The sequence below is a fragment of the Chrysochloris asiatica genome, unplaced genomic scaffold (genome assembly GCF_000296735.1).
Source record: "Chrysochloris asiatica unplaced genomic scaffold, ChrAsi1.0 scaffold00182, whole genome shotgun sequence".
Taxonomy (NCBI): Eukaryota; Metazoa; Chordata; class Mammalia; order Afrosoricida; family Chrysochloridae; genus Chrysochloris; species Chrysochloris asiatica.
The window spans coordinates 1,769,695-1,788,263 of NW_006408700.1; the positions used below are offsets into that span (position 1 = coordinate 1,769,695).

Genomic DNA, 18,569 nt, shown 5'->3' on the forward strand with positions numbered 1-18,569 from the left:
CTGTTTCTCTTCATTTAGAGTTGTGCCCCATAAGCAAAAGAAGGTTTTATGGGCTTTTCTCCCAGGAGCTTAACTCCATTCACATCAACTCTACTTTGAGGAGGCATCTCTTCCCCAGTCGCATTTGGAGTACCTTCCAACCTGAGGGGCTCATTTTCCTGACAGTGTTTCTCTGCTATTCATAAGGTTTTCAGTGACTAAATATTCGGAAGTAGTTTATTACTCTTTCTTCCTAGTCTGTCTTTGTCTAGAAGCTTACCAGGTCAAGTATATAAAGCAGTATAAAAGATTAAATTGTCAGTCAGCTATTTGGGAAAACTTAATACTTTTTTTCCTGTAAATATTATTAGTACTTATAATTTTTTTTTAAAATTGTAACTTTTAATTCAGCAATCATAATGTGAAAATTGCATTTTAAACTGTACAACTTAAACTTGAATTAAAGCATTAACTGTTTGGATTCTGTAACATGCCTTTTATATTTTCACCTATATACAGAATTCTTATGAACGTAACAGAAAAATGTTAATGGTTATAACTTTTCTAATTAATTTTATGCTTAAAGTTACCCACTAAGATGGTGATTTCAAATATTTTTTGCTTGTCTCTAAGCTAATTAAGATTGCATACTAATCAGACATTGTTGTGGGATGTGAGAAGTGAAGCTTCTAGCCACCAGGACAATTGATTTAATGACTCAAAATGAGGTACCCAACCTTTTAGAATCTGTATGTGAGTGTTGTTGTTTTTGTTATGTGTTGTTGGTTCTATCACATGGTGTCCCTCTGTAGAGTTTCTGAGGAGCTGCTGATGGGCTTGAACCACCAACCTTGCTTCTAACAGTCCAGTACTTATCCGATGGTACTACACCAGTCATCGTTGTTGTGCCCTTGAGTCGTTGCCAACTCATAACAACCCTGTATAGGGTTTCCAAGGAGCAGCTGGTGGGTTTGAACTACCAAACTTGTAGTTAAGAGTCCAGTCCTTATCCTGCTGCTACACCAGGACTCCACAGTAGTCAATGTTGCTACTGTTAAACTGACATGGAGTTGGTTCTGACTCAGCAATCCTGTGTAAGATTTTCAAGGAAGGGGATCACAAATGGGATAGTTTTATAACCTGTAGTTCCTTAGTTAATCCCTTACTTGATTTCTTCGGCTTTTCAGATTTATCAGTTGATTAATGTGGATGAATTTGAGTCATTTAGATGCAGATGACTTCACCACTTGATTGGATCACTGCTAAATCTACTATGAATGTCTTTGCATATTCTTTCTATCTAGTAGAGTCAAACACAAAGACATGTGAATGACATTTCATTCTATGTAATGAAATGCCCTGCCTTGCTGGACAGTTAAGAGTCCTCAGGTCAAATTAAGAGCAAACCTTTCTTTGGTAAATGAGTACTAGGTCATGGAAACACTATCACTGTAGTAGCCCACAGGTTTGCCAGTTCCTGGCTCATTTCCTTGTTGGATAGAATTGGAGCCACACAAATATGTTTGTGCTGCTTTGTAATGGTTGTTTCATGTAAACTGGATTTAATTCTCTTCATAAGTGCTGTGGAGTTGGTTCCGACTCATACCGACTCATTTCGACTCTGTGTAGGGTTTCCCATGAGCAGCTGATGAGTTTGAACTGCCAACCTTGTGGTTAAGAAGTTCATTACCTCACATATAGCGTCTCTTACGTGAATTAAATTTTTCTGATTACTGGAAGACGTCAGGTTTATGCATGAGATTTAATATTAACTTGGAAACATATTTGCCACCTATAAAATTCTTGCTGTGACAATGGTGACTTGGGGTCATGTGAGCAATTACTTAAAAGGAAGTACTGTGTACTTGGGTTGCTGTTGCGCTGTTAAGTGCCTTCCAGTCAATTCTGACTCATAGTCACCCTGTGTAGGGTTTCCTAAGAGTGACTGTTGAGTTTGAACCACCGACCTTGTGTTTCAAACCGTCCTTGTGGTCCAGTGCTTATCCTGTAGTATCACATATGTGAATGTCACATAGCTTATATTATTATCACAATTATCAACTTAAATGTTCTAGACTCGTAATTGAGTTTCTGATTCTGAGCCTTATTTATCAGACACATTACTCTGATCAAACCAAACTTGTGATCAACTCAATTCCAACTCTAAGCAACCCTGTAGGTCAGAGAACTGTCCTATAACATTTCCAAGACTATTTTGGAAAGCAGATTGCAGCATTTTTCTTCCCTGAGCAGCTGGTAGGCTTAAACTGCCAATCTTTCAGTTAGCAGCCAAGCGCTTAACCACAGAATCAAAAGGACTTCTTTATAATTCAGATTCTTATTGTTGTGGTTCAATTAGTTCTCAATAGTGTCAAATTCCTGTATTCCTCCACCTTCCAAAGATGACTACCATAGCTTTAAAAAAAAGTTTTCCAGAAAGAGTTTACACCAAGTCAACATTGATATTGAGTATTTCCTCAAGATTTTAGCATAAAGAAAAAAGATTACTGATCATTAAAGAATGAGAATGCTAAAATGTACAAAATCAGAACTTTTCTGTTCTTGGCAAAACTGCATTTATTTCATCATAACTTTAAACAAGAGATTACAAAATGTTTTGTCTTCTTCTACAGGCATTATGTACAATCTTGGGTTAAGAAAGGGTTGCAGCGAGGATCGGGGTTGTCTCCCATCACTGAGAATGAGGAAGCTGCCAACCTGAGCCTGCTAGACTTGAATCAAGTAACTACAACTCTTTCTCAGGTAACTAACTATGTGAAGCTTTACCATTCGGTCCAACCTTTCATGATAATAGACTTTGCTTTTCTTTTTTTTTGTATCTTTAATTTATATGATACAAGTCTGAAATATGTCAGATAGACAAAAAGAACGTGTAACATTCCTCTGTACAATAGAAAGAATACTAATAAAGTAAACATCTTATGCATCCATCACCTAAGTTAGAAAATGAAATATGCATCTACTCTAAGAGTCCCTTGTGTGTTTCTTCTGGTAGTGTTTCTTATCTGTCATTCTAAATTTTATGTTAACCAAATCCATAATTTTCTAATTTTCTCAATTATGCATATACCTAAGGTGCTCTGGTAGTTTAGTCAGGCTGCTAACTTCAAGATCAGCAGTTCAAAACTACCAGCTGCTCTGTGGGAGAAAGATGAGGCTTTCTGCTCCTGTAAAAATGTATAGCCTCGGAAACCCTTTGTAGGGTTGCTATGAGTCGGAACCAACTCCATGGCATACCACCATCATCCTATGATATCTATAAACATTATTTTTTGTTGTTATGGATTACTGTCTTCCTTCTCCTGGACTTCTTTCAGGTAGCATGTATCATCTCTTGATATATGTTACAACTGACCACAAGGTCAGAGGTTCAAATGCACCAGGAAACCCCACACAGGTTGTGATGAATCAGAACCGATTTGACATCACTTAACAACAGTAACTCCGTGTAGTATTCTCTCCCACCTTCATAGTATCTGTGAATGCAGACCTAGAGGCTTCTCATTTAATTTCTCCACTTGAAGCAACTTCCAGAGATCTATTTAGGCAGAAGAGGCTAGATGGGAAACTAGATTGGGCTAGGGAAAGAAGGTAGCAGATTGTTTTCTCCTTATATAGATATTCAAACATACCCCTGCTTTCTGTCTGCTCCTTCATTCTTTCCTCAGATACCTGCTAAGTGCTTCTGGGGTCTTAAGGCAAGGATGGGCTCCTTCACATCATCACTTAATATTCTGTTATCTCTACTCTGCTATCTTCTGTATCCATTTCATATCATCCAAAAAATTGTTGAGAGCACCCATAATCTCTCTTGGCAAGTTGATACTATTTTATCTTTTATGTATGTTTTACTTCTGTTCCAGAAAAGCCAAATTGGACACATTAATTCAATTTCACATAAACTTGAAGTCTTATACTTTTATTTTATAATATTTATCTCTAAAAATTTTCAGGGACCATTTTTTTTTTTTTTTAATCATTGGAAACTAGCCTCCCTAGTTTCTGTAAATCAAATGCTAACCATAATCTCATGAATTACCAAACAATATGTCTGCTCAGAGATGCAACTTTTTAATTTAACTTTTTGTTTGAAGATTAGATTATTTAATGCATTCATACATTCTGTGTTTTAATATCACAAACTTAAAGCCTCTGTCAATTATTTAATTAAACTCTCTTCATTTCAAATTCTTTGCTTTACTGTATGAGTATGTTCTTAGTAAGTCTTTGTGGAAATCTATGTTTTAAAACTTTAATGTTTTAAAACATTGTATTAACTTTTTTAAAACCTTGAATTCATAAATGGTTGTTTAATGTGTTCTTTTCAATTCACAGGGCAATATTACTTCACAAGTTGTACTTGGAAAAGGTAAATTAAACATTTTTATGACTTCTTTCCACAGAAAACAAAGCACAAAGAGGAATCTAGTTATTGAGGGCTTTCCTCTCTCTCTTTTCTCATAACTCTTAGTGGTCACTCTTCTCTCCTCTGAACTAGAACAAGTAGACAATCTCACTTATTAAACTCAGATTTTAAAGTAAAGAGACTTTGGTTCAGGGCCCATCAGTAAAGTTCATGTTTTACTGCTTATGTTTTGTGATCAAAATAACAAGACCATTTCAAATCTTTCAATTCCTAAATTAAGACATGACCAGCTATCCCTAACCCACCCCCCAAATAAATGAAGTGGTATGAGTATGTATAGAATGTTAGTTTAAGAAGGCCATATAAATTATGTGACATTGCTTGATAAACAAAATAAAGCTATAGTATCACAGTATGAGAAATTAAATAGTGTACTTAAACATGTTTTGTTGAGATGAATATTTCCAGTTTTATGCCTCCCTTTTGTTGTCTCAGCCATCCTCTCTTATCTGCAGATGATAGAGTCTAGGTAGATGAAGGGGCATCAACAAGGTAATGGAAAAATGGAATTGAAAGAAAATGGACTTCTTCCAGAAACTTTTTGAACCCCCCTTGTATTAGCTATCAACTTGAGAAAACCCTCTCAAAAATGTGTATATATTTATGAAAATGTTTTTACACTTTTTGAATACACTGATATGCATGTATGTGTTAGGACTACATTCCCCTGAGTGTTTGAACTATCTCTCTGCAGGGAAATCCACAAACCTGAAGCCTGCATGAAATGAATAACTGATTATTTCAGGAGATACATTCCTAACCATACTTCTTTGTACCCCTCTCTAAGAGTTTCCATATTTTAGTAGCTTTTTATTTAGCAACATGAATATGCTGGACACATTTGTGATTCTACTCTGTATAGATGAACAAACAGATTTTCCCTTGAGTGACCTGGCACATCCACTTGAAGGACTGAGTTACCAAGATTTTGTCAGCCTGACAGCAACCATACAGGAAAAATCTCAGGAAGAGCTCCTGGTAAATACTACAGTGTCTAAAGAAACATGGTTAGATTATGAAGACTTCTGTGTATGCTTTCAGTAAGTATAAATGGATACTTATTTCTGTATGTTTCATATAGTGTCTATATATACCACTAAGTTTTAGCTGTCAAGAGGAAGAATTCAGTCAATGTTAGTCAGGTGTTGCTTCAAACAGAAGTCTTATAGGGGAAAAATGGGTGAATTTATTGTTTACGTAACACGTCAGTTGCCAAATCAATCCCAACCCAGTTTCAGCTTCTCCTCAAAGACTTGTTTGCTGGTTAAAATGAAGAAAATATTCTCAGTAAGATCATTTGATCATTTTTTGTTGGATCTGCAATCAACATTCCTGGAAGCAGCAGTCAAGAAATCAAAGGACATATTGTGTTAGGTAATCTGCTGCAAAAGACCTCTTTATAGTACTCAAGAGCAAAGATATCAGTTTGAGGATTAAGGTGCACCTGACCCAAGTCATGGTATTTTCAGTCACCTGATATGTATGTGAAAGTTGGATAATGAATAAGAAAGACCATAGTAGAACCAATGCATTTAAATTTTGGTGTTGGAGAACAATATTGAAAGTCCCAGGGACTGTCAAAAGAACAAACAGTTCTGCATTGGAAGAAGGACAGCCAGAATGCTCCTTAGAAGCCAAGATGGCGAGACTTGATTTCAAGTGCTTTGGACATGTTGGCAGGAGGAATCCGTTCCTGGAGAAGAACACCATGCTTGGAAAAGTGAAGGGTAACTAAAATGAAGAAGACCCCAATGAGATGGATTCACACAGTGGCAGCAGTGGCAGTAACAATGTAATCAAGAATAACAATTATGAGGATGGTACAGTGTTTTGTTTGGTTGTTTTTAGGGTTGCTCTGAGTCAGAATGGACTGAATGGCATCTAACAACAGCAAAAACAAGGCAATTATCTCAACAATTTGGTTATTTTGTTAACTTTCATCTCTTTTTATCATCTTATGCCTATAACGATTTGATTCTAAGCAAATTAATATGTAGTACTAGACTATTGAGTACAATAACAATAACTTTTTATAATTTTTTTTTTCAGGAATATATGTATTTTCCATAAGCCAAGTACATATTGCTTTAACTTTCAGAAATCAGAATTTAAGGTAAATATATTTTATTTTATATATGTAAAGAAGTAAATATCTCTCCCTAGGAAATTTTATAATTGTGTTTTAAGAGAGTCATGTTAGTGCATAATTACTTTCACATTTATCAAGCATTTCTAAATTCATAATAATTTTAAGAAAATAATTATGTTTGATATCTGATTTTGAAGCCTGTACCTCTTGACTAGGTACCACTTTCGAAGAAACAAGTTAGTGGCTCTAAAGTTAAATTTCCTAGTTTAAAACCCAATATTTACTCTCTATATGGGGCTCTGAGCAAGTTATTTCAATTCTCTTTTTCTCAATCTCCTCATCTATAAACTATGGGTAATGAGAGATTTACATCATAGAGTTAGGAGATAAATTAGATAACGCATTTAAAACACTTAGAAGAATGTCTGTTGCCTAGTTGTTGTTTAAATTAAAAAATGTCAACAAATCAGTTTGACTCATTGCAATTCTATGTAGAGCTGCCAAGGAGCAACTGATGAGTTTGAACCACCAACATTGTGGTTAGTATTCCAGTGTGAAAATAAATGGTGGCTGTCATTATTAAAGACAGTTTTCATAGGAGTTTTTGCTATGTATCATTGTCTAGATGTGACGCTGTAGGATAAGCACTGTACTGGAAGATAAGTAGTTCAAATCCACCAGTCACTTTTGAAAGCCCTATACAGGGTCACTATGAGTCAGAACCGACTGGATGGCACATAACTACAACAGATGATAGATAGATAGATCGATAGATAGATCGATAGATAGATAGATAGATAGATAGATAATTAATACCCTACTAAAGAGTATGGGAGTCCTGGTGTGGCGTTGTGGGTTAATGCACCAGACTGCAAACTTAATGCGCCAGACTGAAATGCAAGGTTGGCGGTTCAAACTCACTAGCTGCTCCTTGGAAACCCTATACAGGGTCACTGTGGGTGGGAGCTGACTCAACAACAACAGCAGAGTATGATTCTCATTGTGATTTATTGCAGTTCTCAGATGAACGTGTGTCTTACTATCTATTTGTGGATAGTTTAAAGCCCATTGAACTACTGGTTTGCTTTTCTGCACTGGTGCGCTGGGGAGAATCTGCAGGTAAGAAGCCTAGGAGAAAATGGCGGTCTTAAAGCACAGCTCATGTTCAGGTTACAGGAAATGGAATAAAAAGTACTTTAGGCTATGGATGAAGAAATTTATACCACCTCGTGTTTCTCAGGAGTTCTGGTTTGGCGCTGTAGGATAAATCATTGGACCACAAGATCAGTTTGAACTGCAAGGTCAGTGGTTCAAATTCATCAGCCACTCCTCGGAAACCCTATATGATGAGGTTACTATGAGTTGGAACCGACTCAATGACACTTAACAGCAACTACATATTTCTCAGGTATCAAAAATATACCCACTCTTACTCCCTCCACCTCCAATTCTTTGGCACATTTTCCTTGCCCTCATTCATGATCATTCAAAATCTATTGAAAAAAAATCCTGTTTTCTTGACAACTTCAAAGATAATTTCTTCCATTCCAATTTGGGCCCCTACTTCCATGACATACATTAGGATCTACTGTTACCAAATTGCATCATCTTCATGATCCTAATTTCCATCCATCACTCTTCTCTCCCGCTCACTCTCTCTACAAGCCTATTCCTGCAAAACTTGGACTCCCCAGAGACTGGTTTCCATTGATCCTGCCCTTTTTCCCTCCATCACTGTCATTTCTTTTTATCTCATTTTGAAAACAGTTTATTCCCGTGGTTCTCACTATAATTATACCATTACATACACCTTCCAAACATTTGTCCTTGTTATTCTCTCATCTTACTTCCCTGGATAAAAATTCCAGTTATAATTAAATTTCATCTTGTGCCTAACCATCAGAGCAGCTGAATTTGTTGGTGAAACAAGTAGATAAACAAAAGGCACAATAGCAACCATAAGGTGTCAGCTAAACAAATTATACCTGCTAGTCCTGGTAGCGTAGTGGTTACGAATCGGGCTGCAAACCACAAGGTCAACAGCTCGAAACTACCAGCTGTTCCGTTGGAGGAAAATGAGGCTTTCTGCTCCCGTAAAGATTTACAGCCTCAGAAACCCTGTACAGGGTCGCTGTGGGTCGGAACTGACTCCATGGCACATAACAATAGCAACAACAAGTCTTCTCAGCACCACTCATCTCTCATTTTGTTATGTGATGGCTCGGGTTTTGTTGCATTGCTAGAAGTGATGCCACAGGTATTAAAAAATCCAGTGGATCACCTACAGGTTTCACAGTGCTCACAGACTAGGAAGAAAGACCTGGCAACCTGCTTACTTTTAAAATGGCCAAAGAAAACGTTATGAATAGCAGTAGAACATTGTCTGATGCAGGGCCAGAGCTTAGCCCTTCAAGTCGAAAAGCATTCAAAATATGAGTGGAGAATAGCTGCCTACTCAAAGTAGAGTTGACCTTGACGCTGGACTAACGCTTTCAGGACTTTCATTTGCTGATGTGGCACAACTCATAATGCGAAGAAAAAGCTAAAAACATCCATTAAGTCAGATATGGAAAGCATGGAATATGGATCTATTAAAATTGGAAGTTGTCCAAAATGATATGGAATACATCAAGATCAATATCCGAGTCATTGTGAGCTGAAGTGTACTTTTTCAGCCATTTTGAATCACACAGTCATATGATCTGCTATGTTAGGAATGACAAATTGTAAATGAATGGCACCATATTAATCAGTAAACAGAACATTTCAACATCTGTCCTGAAGTATAAATCTTGTCCGTAATAAGATAACATCCGTAAGCCTAAAAGGAAAACCAGTGAATACCTATGATATTCAAATTTATGTCCAGACACTAATTCCAAAGATGAAAATATTGAAGTTTTTCAGTCTGGAACTGATCAACCATAAAATCAAAATGTATTGATAATTATTGGTGATTGGAATACAAAAGTGAGATGCAAAGTTAATTGTTGTTAATTGCCTGCATGTGAATCAGTTTGTATTCACAGTGATTCAATATAGGGGTTTCCAAGGTTATAAATTTTCACAGGAGCAAAACGCTTCTTCTTTTTCCTGCAGAGTAGCTGGTGGGCACACCACTGACCTTGTAGTGAGCAGTCCAATGCTTATTTTACAGAATCACCACACTCTCAAAGAAGGGTTGCTAATTGAAAAATATGATGTTGATAATATAAATATCACCAGGGATCACATGATACAATTTTATTGGACCAATTACTTATTCATTACAAATCTATTTCATCAGGAACATAAAGTGTGAATATACACATGCATCTCACTGGGTTGACTCCACAGGAATTAAATTGGTTACATCAATGGAAAGCTCATTATTATCAGTCAGAACAAGACCTGAGGTCATCTGTAGTATATTGCTCATAGGTAAATTCAAGTTGAAGCTGAAGAAAATTTAAACAAGTCCATGAGAGCCAAAATATGACCTTGAGTATATCCCACCTGAATTTAGGGGCAATTCCAAGAATATATTTGATACATTGAACATTAATGACAAAAGAGCAGATATGATGTGGGCTGATATCAAGGACATCATTTATGAAGAAGAAAAAATACAGGAAAAAAAAAAGAAAAGACCAAAATGTGTATCAGAAGAGACTCTAAAACGTGTTCTTTAGACATAGAGTGAATGGAAGTGAATGGAAAAAGTAGTAGAGAATAATATCTGAACAGCAGATTTAAATGGGAGGCTTGAGAAGATAAAGTAAAGTATTATAATGAAATGTATAAAGACTTAGAGGTCGAAACTAAAAGGGAAGAGCATGGCCAACATTTGTCAGGCTCAAAGAATTGAAGAAAAACTCAAGTTTGCAGTTACAATATTGAGGGAATCTATGAGAGAGATTATGCTCATAGGTTCCCTCAATATTGTAACTCCAGGCTTGAAGTTTTTCTTCAGTTTTTTGAGCTTGACAAATGTCAGCCATTCTCTTCCCATTTAGTTTTCCAACTCCAAAATGGAGTCCTAGTGTAGTACTATGGAACACAGCCTGAACCATAAAGTCGGTTTGAACCACAAGGCCAGTGATTCAAACTCACCAGCTGCTCCTTGATAATCCTATACAGGGCTGCTATGAGTTGGAACTAACTAGATGGCATTTAATAACAACAGCAATGATCAAAATATTGAACAGCATGTGTAGCATCAAAAGAACATGGAAAGGGGATACACAGAACCATTGTATCAAAAAAAAAATTGGTTGATATTCAGGTTTTTTAGGAGGTAGCATATGATCAAGAATGAATGATATTGAGGGTTATGCTGGCTTCATAAAATGTATTAGAAAGTTTTCCATCCTTTTATATATCTGGAATAATTTAAGTAGAATTGGTGACAGCTCTCCTGTTTGGTAAAAGTCATCTACACCTGGATTTTTTTGGTTGTGAGTTTTTAGATGACCTGCTCAATATCTACTTTTGTTATGAGTCTGTTATAGGCCTTTAATCCATGTTGAGTTGGTTTTTGTATATGGTGTGAGATAAAGGTCTTGTTTCAATCTTTTGCATATCTATTTCCCATTCAATGTACTCTCTCTTCCCCATTCAATTTACTTTTACCCTTTGTCAAATATCAGTTGGCTGTACGGGGATGGATTAATTTCTGGAATCTCAACTCTTTTCCATTGATCTATGTATCTTTCATTGTAACAGTATCAGGCTGTGCTGACCACTGTCTCCATGTAGTAAATTTTGAAATCAGGGAGTGAGAGACCTCCAACTTTTTTGTTTATCTGGAACTCTTGCCTTTCCATAATATAAAGTTTGTAATCGTGTTTTCCATCTCTTTAAAGACTGTTGGAATTTGGATTGGGATTACATTATATATATAGATTGCTTTGGGTAGCATTGACACTTTCACAACATTAAGTCTTCCTATCCAGGAACATGATATAGTCTTCCATTTTTGCAAGTTTCTTTTGATTTCTTGGAGTAGTATTTTGTAGTATTCTTTGTATAGGTCTTTTGTTTCTATGGTTACATTTACTCCTAAATATTGCATCTTTTGGGCAGCTATGGTATTACTTTCCTAATTTCCTTTTCAACACTGTAATTATTAGTATAGAGGAATCTGACTGATTTTTGTACATTGATCTTGTACCCTGCCACTTTGCTGAATCTTCAAATGAGCTCTAGTAATTTTTTCCTGAGTCTTTGGGGTTTTCTTTGTATTGGATCATATCATCTCCAAACAAGCAGAGTTCTACTTCCTATTTGCCAATTTGGATGTCTTTAATTTCTTTATCTTGTCTTATAACTCTGGCTAAAACTTCCAACACAATATTGAATAGGAATAGTGATAAAGGGCATCCTTGTCTGGTTCCTGTTCACAAAGGGAAGTTGTTCAGATTCTCTCCATTGAGTGATGTTGGCTGCTGGTTTTGTATATATGCTGTTAATTATATTGAGGAATTTTCTTTCAATTCCTACTTTGCTGAGTGTTTTTTATCAGGGGTGGATATTTGATTTGATTTTGTTAAATGCCTTTTCTGCATCAATCAATATCATCGTGTGGTTATTTTCCATATTTTTACTTATAATGGATTAAATTGATTCTTTTTCTTATATTGAACCATCCTTGCATCCCTGATATTAATCCCACTTGGTCATGATGCATTATTTTTTGATGTGTTGTTCAATTCTGTTGGCTAAGATTTTGTTGAGAATTTTTTGCCTTCTAAGCTCATGAAGGATATTGGTCTATACTTTTCTTTCTTAGTGATATCCTTCACTGGTTTCGGTATGAGGATTATGCTTGCTTCATAAAATGTATTAGGAGTTTTCCATACTTTTCTATATTCTAGAATAATTTGAATAGAGTTGGTGACAGGTCTTCCATGAATGTTTGATAAAACTCACTGGTAAAGCCATCTGGTCTTAGACCTTTTTTGGTTGAGAGTTTTTTGATGACCTGACCAATTTCTTCTTTTGTTATAGGTCAGTTGAAGTTTTCTACTTCACTCTGTAAGTTTAGGTAGGCCGTGTTTTTCTAAAAATGCAGCCATCTTCTCTAGATTTTCAGATGTGTTGGAGTACAACTCTTCCTAATATTTTGTTATTATTCTTCTGATTTCTATTGATTCTGTTGTGACATCACCTATGTGGTTTCTTATGCATGTTATTTGTGTTTTCTCCCTCTTTTCTTTTGTTAGATTTGCCAATGGTTTGTGAATTTTATTGATCCTTTCTAAGAACCAGCTTCTTGTCCTGTTGGTTCTTTCTAGTTTTTCTGTTTTCTGTCTTGTTTATTTTTGCTCTAATGTTTCTTATTTCTTTTCTTCTGGTGACTGTAGGTTTACTTCACTAGTCTGTTTCTAATTGTTGCAGATATTGTGTTAATGTTTTGACTTTGGTTCTTTCTTCTTTTTGGATGTGTGCATTTATTACAATAAAATGTCTTCTCATTACTACTTTTACCTTGTCCCAAAGATTTTAGTTTGTTGTGTTTTCATTCTCATTAGTTTCCAGGAACTTTGTGAATTCACCTTTTATTTGTTCTACTCCCCAGTAGCTTTTAAGCAGGGTTTTGTTCAGTTTCCATGTAGTTGACTTTATTTCCTTGCCTTTCTGTTGTTAATTTCTATTATGGTCTGAGAAGAATCTGTATTTTTTTGATGTTTGTAAATTCATGGAGGTTTGTTTTGTGGCCTAACACATGATCAGTTCTGGAGAATGTTCCATGTGCACTGGAAAAAAAATGTGTATTATGCTGTTCTTGGGTTGAATGCTCTGTACACATGTATGAGGTCCAGTTGGTCAATTGTATTGTTTAGTTCCTCTTCCTCTGTGTATTTGTTGAACTTCTTTCTGGTTGTTCTACACTTTTTCGAAAGTGGTGTATTAAAATTCTCCACTATTAGTGTAGATTTGTCTATTTCTTTCTTCAATTCTATTAGGATTTGCTTTACATATTTTGGGGCTCTTTCATTGAGAGTGCATATGTTTATTATGGTTATGTCATCTTGTTGAACTGACCCTTTAATCATGAGATAATGTCCTTTTTAATCTCTTATGCTGGTTTTTGCCTTAAAGTTTATTTTAGCAGAGATTAGTATTGCCACTACTGCTTGTTTTTTATTGCAATTAGCTTGGTGTATATTTTTTCCATCCTTTAAATTTTAATCTGTTTGTGTCTTTATATTTATAGTCTGTCCCTTGCAGGCAACATATTGAAGGATCTTATTTTCTTATCCACTCTGCCACTCTCTGGCTCTTGATTGGTGCATTTATTCCATTGACATTCAGTGTAATTATCGATAGGCTCTGGCTAGTTTATACTGATGATATTGAGTTTTTCCACTATCTCTTCCCACAGATATAGTCAATTTGATTCCTTTGTGTTCCGTCTGGTGTGGTCCTTGTGCATAGTCACTTTTTGTGCTTTTAGTGGTTATGAATCGGGCTTTGACCTGCAAGGTCAGCAGTTTGAAACTACCAGCTGTTCTGTGGGAGAAAGATGAGGCTTTTTGCTCCCTTAAAGATTTACAGCCTCAGAAACCTTGTACAGGGTCATTATGAGTCGGAACCAACTCCACAGCACATAACCACCACCAATATGAATTAATTGCTGTCATTATGTTTGTTTATTTGTTTGTTTTTTGTGGTGCTTTTGGTTTCTTTGCTCTGCATGCCTTCCTATGCTGAGTTCATTTTCCTTGCTCATTTTCTTGTCAGTTTCTTCATAGTTTTAATGTTTCCATGTTCTTCTTGGATTTTTATTTTCTAGATATGTTGTGAAGTATTAATTTTCTTTGAGATTACCTTATAATCTATTAGCTTTTTCCAACATGTGAAACAGTCTGTTTTATCCTGAAATCTACCTGGCCTCCTCACCACCTGCATCTCTGTTCCTGTGTTTTTCCCTTTGTTCACATTGTAATTGTTTTGATCATAGACTGACCTCCCAGATTCTCTGAATTCATTCTTATAGTTTTGTTCTGTTCTGGACTCTTTCATCTATCGACTGAATTCCGGGTAGTGTTGCCATGTATTCCAGTCTCTGGTTATTGTCTGTTTTTGTTGGTTCTCAGTCCAAATAACTCCCATTTGAATGTTGTGAAGCACTGGGTTGGCTCTGCATGCTGATTAAGTATGGTGAAAGTATACAACCCTGCTGTACACCTTTCATGATTTTAAACCATTCAATAATCTCTTGTTCTGTTTGATCAAGTTTCTCGTGATCACAATGAAATGTTTTGGAATACATATTCTTCACAAAGTCATCCATAGCTTGTCATAAGCCACCCATCAAAAGCCTTTGAATAGTTAATAAAACACAGGTAAACATCTTTCTCTGCTTTCAGCCAAAGTGCATCTGAATCAGTAATGATCTCCTTAGTTCAACATCCTCTTCTAAATACAACTTGAATTTCTGGCAGTTGTCTGCCAGTGTACTGATATAGTCATTTTTAATATTATCTGTAGAAAAATTTGCTATGTAATATTGATGATATTGTTTAAGAATTTCAGCATTCTGTTGGGTCATCTCTCTTTGGAATGGGCACACATATCAATCTCTTCTAATCAGTTGTCCAGGGAGCTGTCTTCCAAATTTCTTGACATAAATCAGTGAGCTTCTCCAGTGTTGCATACGTTTTCTGAAAGATTTGAATTTATATCCCATCATTTACTAGAGCCTTGTTTTTTATCAGTATCTCCAGTACACCTTGGACATCTTTCTTCAGTGCTATCGGTTCTTGATCTTATACTACTTCTTGAAATAGTTGAACATCATCCATTTATTTTTAGTACAGTGACTTTGAGTAAATCTTTCTGCATCATTCAATATTTTACCTATCGATTAAATCAATATTGCAAGTAAACGTTTGAATTTGTTCTTCATTTCTTTCAGCTTGAGAAATGCTGAGTATGTTCATCTCTTTTGGTTTTCTAACTCTGAGGTTTGCACATTTCATTATAATAGTTAACATTGTCTTTTTGAGCTGACCTTTGGATTTTCTCTTCAGATCTTTTACTGTCTCATTTCTTCCATTTGCTGGAGCATCTTTGCTGGAGAGCAAGTTTCACAGTCATCACTGACATCAAGTTCAAGTTTGGTCTTTTTTTTTTCTTCTGGCTTTTAATGACCTTTTGCTTTCTTTCTATATGATGTTCTGATGTTTTCCTACAACTCTTTTGATCTTCTGCCATTAGTATCTAATGCATCAAATTTGTTGTTCAGATTGTCAATTCAGGTAGGATATGTTCAAGGTTATATTTTGGCATTTGTGAAACTTGCCTTCATTTCCTTCAGCTTTAGTCTGAACTTGAATATGAGTAATTGGTGATTATTTCCAGTCTTCTCCTGGCTAGTTTATACTGATGATATTGAGTTTTTCCACTATCTCTTCCCACAGATATAGTCAATCTGATTCCTTTGTGTTCCGTCTGGTGTGGTCCTTGTGCATAGTCACTTTTTGTGCTATCTAAAAAAGTAATGTACAATGAATAAGACACTGGTCTTGCAAAATTCTATCATGCAATATCTAGCATCATTTCTATAAAAATCATATTTTCCAATTACTGACCCTTCCTCTTGGCTTTCAACCTTTGCATTCTAAGACCCAGTCATTATCAATGTATTACTCCATGCTTGATCAATTTCTAACTGAAGAAGTTGGTAGAATTCTTCAATTTCATCATCACTGGTTTTAGTGCATAAATTTGAATAATAGTGGTATTAACTGGTCTTCCATGAAGGTATATGGATATTATCCAATCACGAATAGGATTGTAGTTCAAGATACATCTTGAAATGTTCTTTTTGACAATGAATGTGATGCAATTACTCTTCAATTTGTCATTCCCAGTACAGTAAACCTTATGGTTGTCTAATTCAAAATGGCAAATGCCAGTCCATTTCAGCTCACTAATGCCTAGGCTATTGACCTTGATGCATTCCATTTCAATTTTGACAACTTCCAATTTTCTTAGATTCATACTTCATACATTCCATGTTTCGATTATTGATGAATGTCTGATACTCTCTCTCCTTGTTTTGAGCTGTGTCTCATTAGCAAATGAAGTTACCCAAAGCTTTACTCCATTTGCTTCATCAACGTGAACTTTACTTTGAGGAGGCAGCTCTTCCAAGTCATATTTTGAGTGCTTACCTATCTGAAGAGTTCATTTTCTGGTACAATATCTAACAATATTCTGATTCTATTCAAAACATATTCATCTTCCAGCATGTTTATAAGGTTTTAAGTGGCTAAATATTCAGAAGTAGTTTGCCTCTCCTTCTTCCTAGTCTGTCTTAGTCTGAAAGCTCCCCTGAAATCTACCTACCATGGGTGACCCTGCTGGTATTTAAAATACTGGTGATATAGCTTCTAACATCACATCAATGTACAAGACACCACAGTACAACAAACTGATAGATAGATGGTAGGCTGATAGCATAGAATACGTAAAAGATCTGTGTTTTATTGACAATGCAAAGGCATTCAGTTGTGTGAACTGTCATAAATTTTGGATAATATTGTAAAAAGATGGAGATTCCAGAACACTTAATTGTGCCCATTCAGGATCTGTACCTAGACCAAGGGCAGTCATTTGAACTAAACAAGAGGATTCTATATCATGTATAATCTGGAAATGTGTGCCAAGGTTGTATCCTTTCACCATGCTTATTCAATCTGCATGTGGAGTAAATAATCTGAGAAGCTGAACTATATAAAGAAGAATGTGGCATCAAGCTATTAGTAAAAATCATTAATATCCTTTGATATGCAGATCACAAAGCTTTGCTTGCTGGAAGTGAATATTTGAAGCACGTTTGATGAAGATCAGCATATACGTTATATCTCAACATAAAGAAAACAAAAATCTTCATAACCAATAAGAACAGCATGGTTAAGGAGAAAATATTGAAGTTGTGAAGGATTTCATTTTTCTTGGATCCAAAATCAATACCCATGGAAACAGCAGTTAAGAAATCAAACAAAGGATTGTATTTGATAAGTCTGCTGCAAATTATCTCTTTACAGTGTTAAAAAGCAAGTATGTCACTTTGTGGTCTTAGATATGCCAGATCCAAGCCATATTTTTAGTCACCTCATGTGCATGTGGAAATTTAAAGTGACAGTTTTGACATAAAACCAAACAGCGACCACTCATCTGTCTGTCGTAGTGTGGTGGCTTGTGAGTTGCTGTGATTCTGGAAGCAATGCCACCAGTATTTTAAATAACCTTCAGGGTCACCCATGGTGGACAGGTTTCAGATGAGCTTCCAGACAAAGACAGACTAGGAAGAAAGAGTGATGAACTACTTCCGAATCTTTAGTAGTCATTGAAAACCTTATGAATAGCAGAGAAACACTGTCAGATACAGTGCCAGAAAATGAGCCCCTCAGGTTGGAAGGCACTCAAAATGCGACTGGGAAAAAGATGCCTCCTAAAAGTAGAGTTGACCATGATGACGTGAATGGAGTTAAGTCTGTGGAAGAAAAGCCCACAGAACCTTCGTTTGCTGATGGGGCACAACTCAAAATGAAGAGAAACAGCTGTAAACATGTATTGAAAATTGAAACATGGAATGGATGAAATATGAATCTGATAAAATTGGAGGTTGTCAAAAATGAAATGGAATGCATAAACATCGATATCTTAGGCATTAGTGAACTGAAATGGACTAGTGTTGGCCATTTTGAATCTGACACCCACATGTTTTACTATGCCGGGAATGACAAATTGAAAAGGAATGGTGCTGAGTTCATCATCAAAAAGAACATATCCAGATCAGTCATGAGGTACAATGCTGTATGTCATAGGATAATATCCATGCACCTACAGGGTAGCCCAGTTAATATCACTATTATTCAAATTTATGCACCAACCACTAAAGCCAGTGAGGATGAAATAGAAGAATTCTACCAACTTCTTCAATCAGAAATTGATCAAACATACAATCAAGATGTATTTGCTCATTACTGGTGATTGGAATGCAAAGGTTGGAAGCAAAGAGGAATGACCAGTAGATGGAAAATATGGCCTTGGTGATAG

The 18,569-nt window shown here is 35.9% G+C and overlaps 1 protein-coding gene across 1 annotated transcript in view; it reads left to right on the top strand.

Moving 5' to 3' along the window:
* The window catches only part of ADGB (androglobin), a 330,382-nt gene that overhangs the window by 177,513 nt on the left and 134,300 nt on the right, over positions 1 to 18,569 (top strand). The window contains 5 exon segments of the mRNA XM_006872054.1: positions 2,613 to 2,742; positions 4,336 to 4,369; positions 5,289 to 5,466; positions 6,476 to 6,539; positions 7,532 to 7,634. Coding sequence (XP_006872116.1) covers positions 2,613 to 2,742; positions 4,336 to 4,369; positions 5,289 to 5,466; positions 6,476 to 6,539; positions 7,532 to 7,634 — 509 coding nt within the window.